The sequence below is a fragment of the Tachysurus vachellii genome, chromosome 7 (genome assembly GCF_030014155.1).
Source record: "Tachysurus vachellii isolate PV-2020 chromosome 7, HZAU_Pvac_v1, whole genome shotgun sequence".
Taxonomy (NCBI): domain Eukaryota; kingdom Metazoa; phylum Chordata; class Actinopteri; order Siluriformes; family Bagridae; genus Tachysurus; species Tachysurus vachellii.
Window position 1 is genome coordinate 22,769,453 of NC_083466.1, and position 19,804 is coordinate 22,789,256.

The 19,804-nt window shown below is 37.6% G+C and overlaps 1 protein-coding gene across 1 annotated transcript; it reads left to right on the forward strand.

Moving 5' to 3' along the window:
- The first annotated feature begins 451 nt into the window (after positions 1-451).
- kcnj10a (potassium inwardly rectifying channel subfamily J member 10a) lies at positions 452-18,321 on the forward strand. Its single transcript, XM_060875036.1, has 6 exons — positions 452-590; positions 7,771-8,118; positions 8,336-8,547; positions 8,732-8,863; positions 9,264-9,441; positions 16,934-18,321. Exons 2-6 carry the CDS (start codon positions 7,773-7,775, stop codon positions 17,329-17,331), a joined length of 1,266 nt encoding a protein of 421 aa, XP_060731019.1. The 5' UTR covers positions 452-590; positions 7,771-7,772; the 3' UTR covers positions 17,332-18,321.
- The last annotated feature ends 1,483 nt before the right edge of the window (positions 18,322-19,804 follow it).

Sequence of the window (19,804 nt, forward strand, 5' to 3'; positions counted from 1 at the left end):
CTGAGACGAGAAAACTGGACGGATTTCCATCTACAATTTGAAACAGTTTGTTTGGACCGGAAACAAAACGTCCCGAGAAGTTTAACCACCTGTGAGAGAGAGAGAGAGAGAGAGAGAGAGAGAGTGTGTGTGTGTGTGTGTGTGAGAGAGAGAGAGAGAGAGAGAGAGAGAGTGTGTGTGTGTGTGTGTGTGTGTGTGTGTGTGTGAGAGAGAGAGAGAGAGAGTCGGTGCGTAATAAATCCGTATCAGCATCTAACCAGCAGCGCCACAGGCTGACACACGGCTCTGTCTCCATCCACTAGCCAAACTTCTGCAAACTTTGAAACTTTCAGTTGTTAAAGTCCTTCTGTACGATTGTGAGATTCCTCATTTACGATGCAAGATAACAAATTCTGAAGTGGAAGCGTTAATATTGTCATAAAGTGGCGATTTTGCAGCGTGTGTGGACATGTCGTCTCTGTCATCTCTTCTCGGCCTCCAACTGCGCTTGGATGTTTCTTCACCCTGACAAACCGAAGTAGAAACAAACAAACAAACAAACAAAACAATTTACGTCTTCACAAATCTGCCATTAAGTCTTAAATCATAAGGTAAGTGAAAAATAATAGCACCATATGTGTGGTGAGTCTGCTGCGTTTTTTATGTTCATGGATTGAAGGTGTGTAATTTTTAATAATGAATCAAAACTCACAAAAACACAATGATTACAACTGCAAACACATGGTGAGATGTTTTGATCTGGAATTTGGGTTACTGTTTGTGTGAAGTGTTCATGTCAGTTTCCTCTGGGCTTTCTGCTTTCTTTTCACTGTCCCAAAACCTGCAGGTGCATAGATTGGTTATGATGATTTGCCCCATACAGATGTGAATGAGTGTGTAAATGCCTGTCTGCATGGTTCCCCCCTGATGTGTCCAGTGTTACCCAGATTGGCTCCAGAGCCTGAATGCCATAAAGTTGCTACTGAAAAAGAATGAATGAGACATTGGTGATAAATGGATTTAATAACATAACACAGGTTTTTTAAGTGTTTATGCATTCTAAGGCCCCTTTAAATGATATAAGTAAATAAATAAATAAATTACAATAATACATTTAATTAGGTTTTATTACACGAACATTAGATAAATGTGTACAGTATAATACAGTATAGAGCTTTATATTACTGAGCCTTCCACCAGCGAAAGGCATATAGGTACAAGCTGACATTATTTATATATAGGTGACATGTTTTTGATTGATTATATTTTGGATTTATCCCAAATGACTGATCTAACACACTAATAGCTACAGTATAGTGTGTTGTGATTTCTAGCATGATTATTGAATAAATAATAAAAATTATCATAGGCCCTGCTCCCCACCTTGGGAAATACTGCTCTAAAACATAACTTAAATTTAGAAAATGATAAGTCTATGTCTACAGTCGTTATTAATAATAATTTTGGTTATTAATAACAATGACTTTTCAGAGGCACACTCTTTGCTTAAAATGAATCTGTACTTTGGCTGATTAATTAGAGGCAGGATTTAGTATCATGCAAACTACATTTGTGTAACGCTAACCGGTGGTCATAAACTTCATTAGCTTGTAATTCAGGTTAGCATTGTGACTCCAAAACATGTAAAATTTGATAATCCTAGGATGATTTCTTTACAAAGAGTCTCTATGTTAAAATTGCTAGAAAAAACCCATAATGCACCATTGTCACCATTTAATGAGATGCACTGAGAAGTGCTCAGCATTTTAACTCCTTAAAAAATCAAGCGTTTTTCTCTACTGGCATTTTCACAGATCCAATTTCCACAGAAGGAGATCAGAGCATTAGCTGTAGATTTTTTATTTTACTACCTAAAGTCCTAGGAACCATCGGCGATTGCACACACTTATTCCTCTCTCATAACTACATACCATTTCATGTAGTTGCTGAACAATTATCATTAACACATACTTTATGTTGACATTATATACAGATACAGTTAGCATAGATGTGTCATGGACAAAAAAATGAAACTAAACAAAATAGAATTTTCAAATAAAGAATGTGTGTTTAACTAAATGTAGTGTATTACACTTTCTAATATTAATAATTGGCAATATTCTGATTGTTATGTGTAAGTGCTACTAAGAATTTTAAGCAGTGTTTTTATTTCATATTTGTCTCTTTATGGATACTTACCTGGAACCTATTTATGGTAAGAGGTTTTTTTATTCTTTAACTTAGAATTCTATTGGAGTCCAAAATTTTAAACTTTTAATCAGCATGTTGATTGACCAATGGTATTGGGGTCTTTGCAAAACGAGCTGCTCTCTCTCTCTCTCTCTATCTGTGTGTGTGTGTGGGAGGAACTGCTAACAAATCTTAGCTAAACTTGTTTAGTGAAATTGTTGATCAATTGACATTAAAATTTTATATAAAAAGTTCTTTATAATCTTTGGAAGGGATGCACATCAACAGTGATGGCTGGTCAAGATATTGAAGGGATGGGCTGCAATAAATTCAACTACCTATCAGTAACTCTGTAAATAAGATCTGTAGATAAGTTCTGTAGAAAGACAGATATGCAGCACCATTAGTTATCTCTATTTATTTTTTCTTTTCTTTAAAGTCAAGTGAAGCCTTTGCCAGCTCTTTCATTCAAATCATACACAACTTAAAGAACATCCTAAAAAAAATCTGAGATTAGAAAGTAATCTTGGTCATTCATGTTTATTACACTTATGGTTTCATTTTATATGGTCTCTCTGTTCACTGCTTAGGACAGTGATTTGGATCTGTCAGCAAAGAGGGATTAAATAAATAAGCTCTAAAGCATACAAAATCTATGGGGCATTTCAATTAATGTAGTTACCTGACGTGACTGTCATTGATACGATGCATGACTCTATAGTCTTGGCTAGACAAAAATCAGCCCAAGACTCTACTAAATACCATTTAGTGTTATTTTTGCTTTTGGCCATTAGTGGTGCTGTTGTAAAAGCAATGATTCACTGTAAGCCACTTATTAACAAAAAAGGAGAAATTGAGCTATACACTGTATTTATGTTTTCTCATTGAGAAATATACAAGTGTAAAGTAGACGCTGCATAGTCATTGGTCACTGAATATTTTATGAGCTTCTGTCAGGATCCCTGTGTGGGGTTTGTGTAAGTAAGATGAAGGAAAGAGAAGGTCGTCAAAAGACAGCGTGGAGGTCGAATGGAAGCTGTGACGAGGTTGTGTGGTGTTTATTTGGTTGGGGTCAGAGAGGGAGAATGCTGGAATGTACAACTGAGGAATACTGATGAATCTGTTTGCTAATCAATTCATCACTTCATATCCTTTCTACTTTTTCTTCTCCTTCTCTAACAAACTGCACAAATTCTGTCTGTCTCTCTTTCCACACACACACACACACACACACACACACACACACACACACACACACACACACACACACAGAGTGTTGCATTTTTCAATAGTGGCTTTTGTCCCTTTCATCTCCTCTCCAAACAAAGGATTTTTGTGCATACAGGACAGAAAGCGAGGGATGGTGCAAGGCTTTAACAGAGGAGAGAAAGTAAGACAAAGGGTGAGAAATGAGAGACTTTGAACAAGTTTACAATTAAAGCAGATGATACAAATTCCTTCAGCATACCATCTTTAACTTCTTGCTTTTGACTCTCACCATGACTATATCTGAACACATGAGGCTAAGTCTCTGTGTGTGCCTCAGTGCACACTGTGCATATGAGTTTGAGTACAGTAACTGTGTGTTTGAGTGTGTGAGTGTGTACTTGCTGGAGTTCAGAGGTCAACTGTGTGTACATTCAGACTATCACACGTGGCTTTCTGAGAGCCAGCCCCCTCCATCTTTACCCAGTGTTAGTATTCAGAGCACAGAGGGCAGACAGATACCTATTCATATCCCCAGTGTGAGTTCAGCACTGAGAGAGCAAGGGATAGAGAGAGACACGCAGTGATGGTGTTCAGGATCAGAGTGTAATGGAACTGCAGTGACAGGGAGGATGGTGGGCGAATGGGTATGAATGAGGGAAAATGAGAAAAAAAGGGAAGCCTGACAGAGATCTTTGTTCAGATAAGAGTAGAAATTATGGTATTCTTCATTTATAGTAGCGGTGTAAAAATCTAAATCAGTGAATGAATAAAAATAGATACATACAGTAGGTCTCAGAAAAAACCTTCACATACTCAAAATCCAAAATGAGGCTCTGCAAACTTTAGGAGTCAAGAAAAACCATGTCCAATGTTCTAGCACTCAGACCTGGGATGTTTCTGGAACATCATGCGGCATAAAATAGAAGAGATTGAAATGGAAATTGTATCACATCCTAATAAATATAAAATTATCCACAAATATTGAAAGATTTTTGTGTGTATACCCAAGAATACTAGCATTTTAAACCCATAAATGTTTAACGATCCTACGTCCACAAGGTATTTTCATTTGGCGAAAGAGGTTTGGAAAAGAGGTTTGTTCTCTTAGTAAAAGATTTCATCTAGGATACTTTTAGTACTTAAGGCTTTTTGGCTTCCAAAATGAGTTTCATTTGGAACCCTCTTCCTGCTTGGAAGAAATGCAGTTCTTTGTTGAAAAACTACAGTATCCAGGTGAGATTATCCACTGCAGGGGTATCCATGTGGGACCATCCACACTAACAGAAGGAGATTCCTTTTATTGATACAGACAGTAGAAGGGAGGTGGAGGAAACAAAAAGCTGCTTTTCAAGTGAGGCCTCATTCAGCTTGGACTAGCGTACTCCTACATCTGGCCTAAGTGTGATGTCATGATTAGCCTTTTCTCATGATGGATATGATTCTACAAAGACTGTTAGAATGTTTTTAATTGTTGCATCATTGCTATAAAATGGTACAGATTATAAATGAAGTGCTTTTACCGTCATTCTGGTAGAATTGGTAAACGTTGGTCAAAGCAGGTGGGAGAAAGTGTAGTGTATTTTTTGATTACAATAAAGATGAGGGACAGCTTGGAATGTGGAATAAACAAAATAAGGTGCATGGTTAATAGCATAAAGATTCTTAAAGACTGTACCAACAGAACAATGCTCCGGTTTGTTTGAGTTTCATTACAGATACTCCTGTCCATAAATCTCTTCTTTAAACTCTCTCTCTTTCTCCCTTTCTTCGTGTGCTTATACACTGAATAAGCCACCCTTGTCTCTGCTCCCCCCGAGCATTTGAGCGAGCCTGCGGTATAAAGGAGCAGGAAAAGCAAGAGGCCAGCCGAGAGAGGATTGTCTCAATGAGGCCTGCTTCATGTGCCAGAGCAGCTGGGCATCTGAATGGAACTTTACAGACAACAGCAGCACCCCTGGGTCCAAGTGTACCCATGTTTCCCTGCATTACACAAGAGGAAAAACTACCCTTCTTTGTCCTAGATAGCATCAGCACTACATTCTCCAGACAGCCTATTATGACACTGGTTGAGTGCCTTTAAACGTTCTACTAAGAGTACTAAAAGTGTAGTTCTTTGGTGGTAAGGGACTGACTACATTTTCAGGGTCATGCTGTGGGCGCCACATTGTCCCAGATGCTATCATATTGGCTCTGCTGGTTGTAATGCTGCTGAGGTGATGGAGTTCTTATAGTGCCGTTAGTGGTTTCCAGGTCATATACTTGTTTTCTGTTTTTTTTTTTTTTTTTGCATCAAAAAAAGAGTATTCATAGAGAATTCAAGGTAATTTATTTGTTTACAATTGCACAATTTCTGACAAGTATGAGGAATTGGAATTCTTATGCTATCCACAATAATGGATAATCCCTAATCAAAATGAGCAAATAGCTAAGACCAGGAAATAAGGAATACAAAGACTACGGCTCCGACTTAAAAACCAGGACACAACCAGGTAGAAATAAACAAATACAAATACAAAAACAAAAACTAGAACTTTTAGGTTTATACAGTTTTAAACAGGTTTATACAGTTATATAGCAAGCCATTGATAGGACATGGAAAGAGACAGGACTAAAACATACCAAGAGGAAATGACTGAGACCAGAAGCCATAATGTGAATGTGGAATTCATGACATATTGTGATTATTAGATGCAGTTCATTAATTCATTCATTTTCTACCGCTTATCCGAACTACCTCGGTGTGCCTATCTCAGGCGTCTTTGGGCATCAAGGCAGGATACACCCTGGATGGAGTGCCAACCCATCGCAGGGCATATTAGATGTAGTTACTCTTTTTAATTTTATGCAGAGTTTGTTCCCCCCTTTAAGTTATCTTCCACAGACCCACAACTAAGTGGTAGATGATTGTAAGCACAGAACACAAGGAATACTACAATGTGCAATTGTAGTAATGTGTGATGTACTGGAAAAAGTGTATGAGGTACATTTTAAACACTGCAAAGTCATATTAAAGAAATAGTTCACTAGCCAAAAATGTCAAGCCAACAGCTGGGCTGTGTTCAGAAACTGATACTGATAAATGAAGCTCAGTAACACTTGTACCGCGCACCACCATTTGAGTTTCACTGCTGTGCTGAGAATAATTTACCAGCCAATGGTCCCTTTCAATTAACGGAGGGAGCAGATAGATGCCGATGCACTGTTCAAAGCAAAAGATATTTGGTAAGATGAATCAATAAGTGTATATCTTTAAAGTGACCTGATAAGTCGACTTAATAAGCTGGCTAATGAATGTAGAAAAAAAGATGCTGTTCCTAAAATTTCTTACATTTTGTATATCTTTCCATTTTCATTTATTCATTTGGCAGTTGCAGTTCTAGTTGAAGAGGCAGTTTAAAGCAGTCAGTTGATCTAAATTATTTGTGTCAAAATTAATGTTAATTAACTATTTTAAATTGGCTTTGTGGTGAACACTGGCTGTGGGTTGGGAATACTCACTAGATTGGACACCAGTCGACACACATCACACATTCCCACACAGGGGCAATACACCTCTGTCATGTTTTTGGAAGTGGGAGGTAACTGGAGAAGCTGGAGGAAATCCTCTCAGACATGGGAAGAAAATGTAAATAGTAAAGCTCAAGACTGCACCAGAGACACAGGGGCTGTGCTGATGTGATTCATGAATATTGAAATAAAATACTGAATAAAAATCATGATAAACACTAGGAACATATGTAAAGAACAAGATAGCAGTATGAGGAGATAAACTGGCAGTTTGGGAGCAGTGGTGGCTCAAGTGGTTAAGGCTCTGGGTTGTTGATCGGATGGTCAGGGTTCAAGCTGCCACTGTTGGGCAATTGATCAAGGCCCTTAATCAACCCTCCCTGCACTGGGGTGCTGTATCATAGCTGCCCCTGCACTCCAACCCGAACCTCCTCATTTGGGATATCGAAAAAAATAATTCCACTGTGCTTTAATGTATATGTGGCAATAATAAAGGCTTCTGTGCCCAAATTCAATTTTCAACCTTTAGACCAAAGATGCCTGATGGTAAATGTAAATAGCATTGATGTTGATGTTGATGTTGTGTTGGACCGAAGGGCTTGCTGCAATGACAGGAGCTCTGTCTTTAAATGATTAGGTTAAATGCATTTATTCTTCATTCAGGCTCTAATGCCTGTAAATAAAGATGCTTAGACCGTGGCATTACCTGGATGGAAGGGCTAGTAGAGCTGAGTGTAATCAGACCTGTAGTATAATCCGGCAATATCGTTTTAAAATAGGTGGCACAAATTTGGCCCAAATTCTAACTGCTCTCATTTAAATTCTATGAATGTTTCCTGGTGTTATGCAAATTGTATATGCTTCACCGTCTCCCGCTCTCTTCAGGTATGACTTCGTCCACTCCTCCCTCCTCTCGTAGTCCTTCCCCTCAGAAAGTCTGCCATTCTCAGACTCAGACAGATGTCCTGAAGCCGCTGCTGGGTGGAGGTGTTGCAGGAGGCGCTGCAGCATTGAGGAGGCGACGGCGTGTCTTATCTAAGGATGGGCGAAGCAATGTGCGCATTGAGCATGTCAGTGGTCGTGGAGCTCTCTACCTTCGTGACCTCTGGACGACCTTTCTGGACATGCAGTGGCGCTACAAGCTTTTCCTATTCTCGGCCACGTTTGCAGGGACCTGGTTTGCTTTTGGTGTGCTGTGGTATCTTGTGGCACTGGTGCACGGAGACCTGCTGGGTGAGTAGACAGGAGGTCTTTAGAGAACTTCAGAGAATCTTAATAAGATGTTTAGTGGAAATTTTGTCTTGAAGTATGTGTCTTGTACATATTTAGTGGATATTGTATATTGCTAAATACTGGCCATAAACAGTATTTATAAACAGTAGACAATATTCTGTAAGAAAGGGATATTTTTATAGGAATCATGTTATATAAGATTTGTATTTCTTTACAGAGTTTGACCCTCCATCCAACCACACCCCCTGTGTGATGCAGGTCCAGACACTGACAGGAGCATTCCTCTTCTCTCTGGAATCACAGACTACAATTGGCTACGGTTTCCGGTGTATCACAGAGGAATGTCCAGTCGCCATCATTCTTCTCATAGTGCAGCTAGTTATTACAATGGTGATGGAGATCTTCATCACAGGGACTTTTCTTGCCAAGGTAAACCAAAATCAATTGCAATTATAATAGCTAAGACAAATCTTTAGTAAGTCTTTATTGTGCTGCACATTTAGTATGTCTGCTGCATGTATGATACGATCTATGTTCATGATTTATTCAGTAGTATTATGTATATATACAGTTGTAGGTGTAAGGCATAGTAACTGTATTGTTCTCTGTATAGGTTGCTCGGCCAAAAAAGCGTGGTGAAACAGTGAAGTTCAGTCAGCACGCAGTTGTGGCCAATCATGAGGGCCAACCATGTCTTATGATCCGTGTAGCCAACATGAGAAAGAGCCTGCTGTTGGGATGCCAGGTATGTGGCTCTATAGTCAAAGCGGGTACCGTACTAGACCTAAAACATGATATTGGCTTGGTGATGCAATGCTGTCTTACAACTCAAGAGATTCTATCCTGAGCTTGAGTTACTGACTATGTGGTGTTCCTCATGTTCTCCCTGGGTGGATGTGGGTTTCTTTTGTTTCTTGTCACTTCCCCAAAATATGCAGCTAGGTGGATCAGAACATTGATTGACTGGATGTATTCCTGGCTGAAATAATTGCTCAGGTCAATGTAATGTAGTTTCCTACAGGTATATTAAACTATATATTTGTTTCTAGATTTGTTACATTTCTTGAACTCATAGCATTTATAGGTGTTTGCATGTGGATGAGAGATCTACTGAATGTATATTCAGTGTATTCATTATATTCCAGGTAACTGGGAAGCTGCTGCAGACATCTCTGACAAAAGAGGGTGAGACAGTTCGGTTGGACCAGAGGAATGTGGCTTTTCAGGTGGACACCGCTACTGACAGCCCTTTCCTCATTCTCCCTCTCACCTTCTACCATGTCATTGATAACAACAGCCCTCTCCGCCCTTTGGCTGCCAAGGGTAAGAGCAGACCTCACTGATGTTTTGAAGACAGTTCTATAAGAGTATAATTAAAAATAAAACGATAAAAAAGTTCAGGAAAAAAAGCTTTAGAAAAGTTTAGTTGAGAGATCCAGGCAAGTGACCAACACTGAGATGTCTAAGCAAATACTTATCAGGAAGTTAAAGAAGAAATGTAACAAGAAGTTCTAGAAAAGAATTTGATTCTAGAACAGAATTGTCATCAGCAAGGGAGTTAAAAAAAAAACTAATTTATGAAAAGGGATCTACAAGAGATTTGGATTCTAGAAGGACATCTGTATCGAAATGAGACTTTCAGAAGCTTTTAAATAGTAAGTTAAGCTATTAAAGAGATGTGGATTTTAGAAAAGTATTTGTAAAATAGATTTCTGGTCCTCTGACTTCTGGTTTGTTTTGATGACATTATTCCTAGTGTAGGAAGTGAAAAATAAAAAGGCATTTTTGAGACTGACATGACACACAATGATCCTAAGTGTCTGAAAAGGATCTACCTGTAGAGTCTGCTGTTAAAGAACTGTGTATGGAGTTGCTTTGAAAACAGAGATTGGTGTATGATTGGGGGAAATGTGAACTACAGAGTGGAGAGACGGGTCAGAGTGAGAGAAGCTCTCTTACACTGTTTGGGTAGAGGAGTGGAGAGAGAGAAGCCTTTCTGAGAATTCATGAATTCGTCCTTTCCACATTTTATGATTCAGACTTGGCTGAGCGGCAACTGATAGCTCTTGCTCAGATTACATTTCTCTTCATTCTCTCTTTTTTGAATAAAAGAAGAAATTAATGAGTTAAAACTTAAAAAACAAATTATGAATAAACGTCTAGACTATGCAAATATAAACATATCAAATATATGAATAATTTTCTGTTTTATTTTTCAACGATTCAAATGAAAACTGACAAATGCCACAGGACTATACAATAATGAATATGGCAGTGTGATCTTAGTGTTTTAGACTAAAATGTAGGCATCATCATACTGTATACAGTTCGATACAACATCAGCAACTGTACAGTCAGCAATGTCTAACAAATGTGCAGTGTTTGATGTAACATAATAAGCCTGAAGCTTATTGGATGGGATGAAGATGGAGGCCTAGCTTGGCTTCTGTGCAGTGGAAAAGACTGAAAATCATGCCAGCATTGTAATGTACCAGCAAACTGATGCCCAGAGCTTCATTTCAAGGCTTTTGGCTGGTCCTGTGAGGAGCAAAACTGAAATCCTAGCAGGAAAAGAATGCCTGCTGGAAGATGTACGAAATGCACCTGTTCCTTAGGAGTTGCACTTAGAGGAACATTATAATATTGTTTCAGACAATCTAATGGTTTCAAGAAATTTGCTGCTGAAAATGAATTAACATCCAATCTTCCTTTTCACATAATTTAAAATCAGCACAGAGGCCCAGTGTATTGATACTGATAATTGAATTAATATTATATGAAATTACAGATTATTCTGCAGAAATAGCTAACTAAAACTTAAAGTCATATAAAGTACTTTATTAAGTATTTGAGTAATATCAAAATAAAAACTAAAGTAATATTGAATTAATAAGGTTTAAAAATTTCTAATATATGTTACATATTAACAAATGACAGTTTTTGAAAGAATATATTGAAAGGCAAGTAATTCATTAATGCTGTTCATTTTGGGGCATGGATAGCATGCACATATTCAGCCTGGTCTAAACTTGTTTCTGAAATGTGAATGGAACATTTTTGAGGACAGATTATGGATATGAAACATAATATGTGAAGCAATAATTCATTTTAAGTTCAGAGGCTAAAGGTCTTGGCTGGGGTGTCCAGAAAAGAGGGAGAGCCTTGTGTAAAATTTTCGGGTTGTGACCATCCTAAAGTGACCTTGTTAACTTAATTTAAAAGACAAGAGTTACTATCACGTTAGAGTGAGTTGGGCATTTTGATCTGTTCTGTTCAATGTTCACGTGAATATGGGGTTTCTATAATGGGGATAGAATTTTGGAGCTTGCATGCAATACTGTCTCATTTCTTCTTGTGTGCTTGCACTCTTGGATATTGTGGTTTTGTTCTTTCATTTCCATTCTTCCTCTTTCTATGAAATCATCTTTCTCTCTTCTTCTCTCTGTATTTTCTCTTGTTGGTTGGAATGTGAGCAAGAGTGTCTCATTAGGGACACAAAGCAGCTCAGTCTGTAGTGCTGACATGCAGGTACAAGATCCAGTTACTGGAGCACACAGATTCAGCGACAGAGCTGGGCCATTACAGTCTCACTTCCTACTGTAGACTACTGTAGACTTTGAGAGTCATGTTGGTGAAATACACCATCTGTATTAACAAATCAGGTTTAAAGTTTGAAAGATTCAAACGAATAATATTTATTCTTGAGGAAAAGGCTACTAAACTGTGCATACTTTATTTTTTATTATAGAAAAAGATTATTATTCTATTTACAAAGAATTATTATTATTACTTTTTTATATACAAATATGTTATGTACACTACCTATACCTTTTTTTGTAGCAATTATCCACATATATAGAATAATATGAAAACCGCTCTTTAAATTTAATGTGTAAAAAAAATATTTTTTAATATAATAATTAATATATTATAATTGAATCATTCCCGCCTCCGCCTTGTGTGTGTGGAGTTTGCATGTTCTCCCCGTGCCTCGGGGGTTTCCTCCGGGTACTCCGGTTTCCTCCCCCGGTCCAAAGACATGCATGGTAGGTTGATTGGCATCTCTGGAAAATTGTCTGTAGTGTGTGAGTGCGTGTGTGAATGAGAGTGTGTGTGTGCCCTGCGATGGGTTGGCACTCCGTCCAGTGTGTATCCTGCCTTGATGCCCGATGACGCTTGGCACAGGCTCCCCGTGACCCGAGGTAGTTCGGATAAGCGGTAGAAAATGAATGAATGAATGAATGAATGAATGATCTGAGCTCCACCATTTATCACATGCTGCTTCTTTTGACTACAAATGTCCACCAGAGGGTGCTAAAAAGACTTGGTTTATCAGATATTTCAGGTGAATGTTTACTGTTAATGCTGTCAGTAAAATTGGTAAACAGAACCTTACAAAATAAAGACTTGACTAATTGAGCAAATTTAGTAATTAAAATATGTTTAGGAAATTGGTTAATGGATTATCAAGGCAGCAACAAAGGGAAATACTGCACAAATCAATCGTAAAATCAGCAGGTGCATCTTGATGCTGCAAAAACTAATAAGAAATGTATTCCTTTTTCAGAATTTTAGAATTCATCTTATTTATTGCAATTTTTTTTTCATTTACCCACACTGTACATTATAGAGCACATAGTCAGAAGTTCCTAGACTTCTCTTTCTTCGAAAACAAGTTGTTGGAGAGCCATTAAAGGGGTTTCCCCCGAAGAAAAAAACAACTTTTGACCGATTTTTAACAAGAAAGCATGTACAGTGGGTTGATATATTTAGATTCTTGTTCTATTATGCAGCAAAGAAGAGAGACGTACGAATCAACCAATCCCTGCAGTCACCAGACTGATTACACAAACCTGTTCACACACCTGTTTACAATCAACACACACAATCTGCCTGTAAATAACATCTCATAGGGCCTTGCTTAAGCATCTTTATTGATAACATTAATATGCTCCTCAAAACATTAGCCAGTTTTACTCTTTTTTTTAAAGAAGACATATTTCAAACCTCACATCTCTTCCTAAGCCACTGAACCAGTCTGGAAATGGATTACTGTGCAGCGTATTTTTTTAAACGTTGCTGAAATCTGAAGCATTGACACATTTTGACCTTTCCTTGCCGAAAGGTGTTTCACCTTCTCCTTATGGTGTAAAGGCTGTTGTTGTACATATCATACCCAATGTTGAAACGAAGTAAAATTCATTTGTCACACATGCTCCACAAATCAAATAGACGAAAAAACCCTGTGTTTTTTTTTTTTTTTTTTGTGTGTTTCCATTAGTATTTATTTGAAAGGAAATTCACTCTTCTAACCGGTCTTACAGCTATTTTTGGTGCATGGGAATTCTGCCATTAGCTGCTAGTTGAAAGCAAAAGTGAGCTTTGTTGCTGCCTGTTCATGCATGTGACAGAAAGTACTGGAGGTTTGAGTTCTATGCATACTGTAGCTGTTAGTTTCTCCAGGCCATTCATGCTACCCATGACTCATGCTGAGAAGAAGAAGGCAGACATTTTCTACTTTTAGAAGGTGGAAGAAGAACCTGTTACTTTTTACAAGGTTTACAAGGAATGACTTAGTGCTCTCTAAGCTGATGGACGTTGTGGTTAGAGGAAGAAATGCAGAGATATTACCTCCGTATTCAAGCACAGTCTTCTATAGGGCCAGAGAGTAATCACCACTGAGGAAAGGCATGCTACCACAGCTATACTAAATCCATTGTTGAGTAGTCTACATTAAGGAACTCAGCAGAAGTTACTTCAGGTGGCCAGGGCAGCAAATACAGCAAATTCATGGTCTTTATATCAGAAAATATTGACTGACTGACTGATTGATTTATTAATTGTTTGTTTGATTGATTGATTCATTCGTTCGTTCATTCCTTCTCTTAATCATTCGTTAATTTATGGGACCGGCTAGAAGGTGCATGGCAATGCATTTAAAATGATTTTGTAAGTAGCTGGAGGTGACTATAATGAAACCCTTTGCATCTTAAAAAAAATTTGTTCAAAATGTTCAGTTGATCTGATTATTCTTAACAGCTTGTACGCGATAATAGTCCCAATTCAATTCAATTCTCAACATTTTGAGGCTTTTCCTGAAGTAAGTGGAACACAGCACAATACTTTGCATTACTGGATCATCTTAGCATGTTGACGCTGTAATGAACTTCTTGAAATCAGTGTATGCCATTTTGTCACATATCGGGTCTTAAGTATTTATCACTAGAGAATTTCTAGCTGTATAATAGCTCTGTGAAGGTTTTCTACAGTTTACATATAATTTTTACAAAATAATATGAGTGTGAATCAATTATAAACCTTAAAAGTGTATCATAAATTTGTAAGACTCTAAGCAATGGGATACTTGTACTGAATCAAACGGCAATCATGTAGAAAAACTTTACACATGTCTGACACGGGGGGCATGGAGGCTTAGTGGTTAGCACGTTCGCCTCACACCTCCAGGGTTGGGGTTCGATTCCCGCCTCCACCTTGTGTGTGTGGAGTTTGCATGTTCTCCCCGAGGACAATTGCAATATGGTAACTAGTTATAGTTATATTTAGAATTTCTTCACCCATCAGTACAATGGCCTCAAAAAAGTATTTGGAAACTTAAGCCACACTTGAATTTAGAAAATAGGCATTAGGTTAAAATGTTTAGGCATTAGGTTAAAATGTTTAGGCATCAGGTTAAAATGTTAAAAATAGATCATGATAAAAATATTTATAAAAATAGCACAAAAATATATTTTGACACTATTTTTAATACTGGATTAAAGACCATAGTTATACGTATACATGCAGTAATTTAGTTTCCCATTCTTTGTTTTACCAAACTTCCTGATGAAAGTATGAGCAACAAAACAGCCAGAGTTGTGATGGAAGTTTCCTCCAGGTTTCAACCAACAAAAGTTTCAGTTAATCCGCAAATAGACAATCTGCGATTTTCTTCCTCATGGCATCCAAAAAATGATGTATAGAGTTTAGGTCAGAGCTCTGGGAAGTTTTCTTTTAAAACTGAATCATTATTCTGCGGAAAAATCCAAGTTCATTAGAAAAGTTTTGCTTGAAACATTGGCTTGTAATTTCTTTATAATAAATGCCATGTCAATAAGCAGAAGCTCAAAAATATCATTGTAGGAAAAAAGAGAAAAGCCAACTTTATAGTAGGCTTATTGAAGGTGGACTTAGCTTCTTCTCCTGGCTTTCTCCACACAAAAACTCTTCTATCAGATCCATCCATGTTAAATTTGGATTCATCTGGCAATGAGCTGGGAGTGTGGAGCTACTGTATGGCTTCTAAATAGTACAACATTCAGTCAGTTGTAATAAGAGGACTGCTATAACAATTCAACAGTTAATACACATTTAGACTCAGTTGAGCATGTATCTGAAATGCTTCCTGTTCCTGAATATAAGACCTGTGTACATGTTTGAATGCCAAACAATGAGATATAATAAGAAGTAGCAGCAGTTATACCACATACTCTTATAGTAATTGACCATATATGTTTAATGACCTTTATATGACCTGCAAAGAGTTCATCGACTTCTGACTCGTATGCTAAACATTTTCATGTTGACAAAGTGGAATTTTGTTCTCATTTTTCTTTCTCAGAAGTTCTTTTCCTACATACTTGCAAGGTGTTCATTTGCACATGAAAGAGAAATAAGAACTCAAGTGCCAATGCCACTTGACGTGTGTGTGTGTGTGTGTGCCTGTGTGTAAGTAACCTAGCACTTTTATTTTATATCTGTGTGTGTATGTGTTGTTCAGAGGATGTGTAGAAAATGATCCAGTTCTTCCTGTGCTGAATGCCATATTGTGTTTGTGTAAGCAAGTGTGGAGCACAGTTTTAGTTCTATCATTGCCTCATTTATCAAGATGGACGTGAAAGAATTTATTTGTAAACTGTTCACAGGGGTATTTACACATAAAATGTGGTATTCATGAAATTCCACTTTTTAGTCCTGAAAAAGTTTGAACCTGACCAGAGCTTGTGAGATGGTGGAAATTTACATATGCGGATACGTACTAAAGTAAACCTTGACTGATACTGTAATTTTTTACACAGTCATGTGTAATGTATATACAGTATAAATTATATGTACATTTATATATATGTTTATAAATAAAAAATTATATACATACTGTATATGGTGTTTGAGAAGAAGAGAGAGAAGGAGTATGGTCAGAGAAATAAAGAATAAGGATGTGCTACTTAGAGTATGTAATTTGTTACTATTTTGAACTGTTACGAAAGTGTTGTGTTTCCAAAGCAGAACTAGGTCTGAGTGATACGAATGGCCATCTTTCACAAACAACAGTCTCGCTCTGAGCATGTGGTTCTTTGAATGTGTTTCGTATTTCCCGGTTGGTGCCTTGTGCAATTTGGTTGCCAGTGACTGACAGTTACGTGGGTTGGGATTACCCAGGAGTGATTTCTCATGGAGAAGTTTAGCTTCCCACCAATGAGAGCAGAGTGTGGGTGAGTGAGTGGGTCTGTAAGCCTGTGGGCGTTCTACTGTGCTTTCAGCTTATTCTTGTGGACTAATATGTGTATGGAGACTTGTGTAGGAAGGCTTTGTAGTTTCTCCAACATACCTGACTCATGCCATGAGTATGACTTGATAATTATCTGAATTAGGTAAATGCTGGGAAACCCCACTGTGTTACACTTGTATCAATAACTACTGACCCAGCAGTAAAGAAATATCGGAATGGGTGATTTACAAAGAATTCTTAGCTCACTATGATGACCAGTCAAGTCTGAAAAATAACCATAATAAATCTTTTTCCCTGTACTATCCCCAGGTGGAGGCTGGTCCGACCCAGAAATGGCAGACTTTGAACTGCTGGTAATAATGAGTGCCACAGTGGAGCCCACATCAGCCACTTGCCAGGTGCGAACCTCCTATTTACCTGACGAAATCCTGTGGGGCTACGAGTTCCCCCCTGTCGTCTCGCTCTCCCCAACAGGGAAATACGTGGCTGACTTCGCCTTCTTCGACAAAGTGGCCAAGACCAAGACCCCTCCATCCTTTAAGCAGACCTCTCCTTCTAACCCAGGCTCGGACAGTAGCCAAAATGGAGGAGGAGGAAAGGATCAGGAGAAGATGAGGCTTGAGGAGAATAACAGGGAGGAGAGGGGGCGTGATAGAGGGAGGATACGGAATAGCAGCCCACTTAGCGTTCGCATTAGTAATGTTTAGTAAAAGAGAGACAGGGAAGGAAAAAGAGAGAGAAGGAATCTGACTAACCATAAGCTACTAGAAGCAGAAGAATCTAAGAAGTTCACCATAAATCCTTTATCAGAAGACACATTTTTCACATACACATACACTGGGACTGTTAAGTGTGAACATTGGCATTACCATCTTCTGGCTAAAATTAGTCTCACCTGAACACTGGCCTCGTTTCAAGAATGCTTGATTTTCTTTATTATACTTTTAGTTTCATGACTTGGACAACGACAAGAATATGCAAAGACTGGTTTAAGACGTCATTAGATAATGAAGCACTGTACTGAAGGATCAGGGGAACTGTATCCTGGGACTTGTCTTTGAATTCCATATTGATGGACTGAACTAAAAGGATGCTATTATGTTACATGTGTATATATTTGTACCTAACAGTGCCAGTTTGAATACTCAAACCTTGAGTATAGACCTAGTTTTTTATTTTGAGATTTTTTTAGTCCCTGCAGCAAACATATTGATGCAGTATGTTAACAATACTAAATGCACTTTAACTCTGTGAAAGGTTCTCTCTAGTTTCTGTTCCAAAAGCACTACTAACTGGTGTAAATTGCATGGTGCATAGGTGTTTTGTTGTTACAAGCATGTGTGGGTGTTTCTGTGAAGCTGGGCTTGTTGCAAGGTGTAAGGAAATGAAGGCTGTATTCAACAAAATATTTTTAGAAATGTATAAAATGTATAGAGCTTCAGAGATTATTATTATTATTATTATTATTATTATTATTATTATTATTATTATTATTATTATTATTGAAACATGGATGAGATTTCTTTGGCACTAAAAACAAATGAAAGTGGTATGATGTGATCTATCCTACTTGTGGGAAGAAAATATTTTTGTTCTAATGTTTGTGATAGAGTTCAGTTTTAAAAACTGGGCCAATATCACCTTAATGTCTAATGCCTTTAAAAGACCATTTTTAATAAATAATGTATTCAGAAGCAGCTACTGGCTCTGTCTATGTACTGTATGACTAAAAATGTGACTTGCAAAAGTCTAGTCATAGGTATCCAAAATGTTAATGAAAATAAATAATAGTAAATAAACCGATCTTAAATAAATCTTAAATTAATTTAATGAACGTTCAATTCAGAATTAATACCTCTATTTTTTCTTTTTTCTTTAAAAATGAATAACCCACATTGCATTCGCAGATATTATACATTGTGCACAAACCATGCATGATATCACGTTGGCCACAATCCACTTTTTACAGTTGTGAAACTTCCTCTTTGATGTAACAATGATATACAACAAATGATATTCTCTTTGTAGTAATGTATACAACATAATAGCTCTGAATTTCCACGTTTTCATTTTACAGTTTACTTTTGGTGTTTTCTTTGCTGGGACACAAGGAGAACTTAGTTATTTTCATGTTTTTTCCTGCAATTACATGGACTTTTTATCAAATGGAAGTGCACAGAAATTTAACACATGACTACAACACTGTACTTTCAAAGCAGGCATTAGTGAAAGGATTTCCCAGGGCTGGATATGTAATTCTTGGGTGTTCTCATAAGTCTCTCGGTGGAAACACACCACATTGTATATGCAATAATACTGTAATTTTTTTTTACATCTACATCATCATGTTATGGTTCTCAGTGTGGAGACCCCAGGTGTCAGTGTGACATATCCGGGGGTCTGTGGTTTTTGTCTTGCTTTGCTTTGCTTTTGTATTCTCTTTCTTAATTACAGTGGCAGAAATGGCAATTCATGAGTATCAGCGATGATGTCTTGCCTTAGTCACATGAATTCAGTGGTTTAGGGTTTTTACTTGATAAACAAGCTAGCTTATAAATAATGTAAACCTGCAAATCGTCGCTGTTGGGCGGAACCTTCGTATCTCCAAAACCATTATTTTTCAGGAAATTAAAAAAACACCGTATTTGTTTGAGTTATTAAACATTGTATCGTTAAAGTTGTTATTATACCTTATATTGTTATCATATACTGTTGTGTACCAACATTAACACAACATTTTCCCAAAGTCACATTTTATCGGAGATACAAGCTTTATGACTTGGGAGCAGGGAGATTATGCTGTCATTGATAAGAATGGTACAGACACAGACGTCGCTGCTGCCAGCAGTGTTCAATAAAGTCTGCGGTCACGTTGAGCCTTTTGACAAGAGACAAGGCTTCAATAGTTAACCAAAGCTAATGACTATAGTTACATACATCTTCCTAAACTCTATTTTAAAGGTTTCAGAGCTATAAGTGATGCAATACAAAACACGATAAGCTGATTAGGCTGTCTAATAGGTGGAAATTAGTCTAATCTGCTTGCAAACTTACCTTCCTGGCTCACGGGTTTCTTTCTGCAAAGAAGCGAAGAGATTTGCGCTCAAGCTATTTTCAAGACTTTAGATTAGGTAATAACTTGTAAAAATAACAGACCCACGTGGGGACTGACCAATAGCA

Coding starts and splice junctions, on each gene's coding strand:
- kcnj10a (XM_060875036.1), top strand. CDS start 7,773: ATGACTTCGTCCACTCCTCCCTCCTCTCGTAGTCCTTCCCCTCAGAAA. Junction 8,864..9,263: donor GCCTGCTGTTGGGATGCCAG/GTATGTGGCTCT, acceptor ATTATATTCCAG/GTAACTGGGAAGCTGCTGCA. Junction 9,442..16,933: donor CCGCCCTTTGGCTGCCAAGG/GTAAGAGCAGAC, acceptor TACTATCCCCAG/GTGGAGGCTGGTCCGACCCA.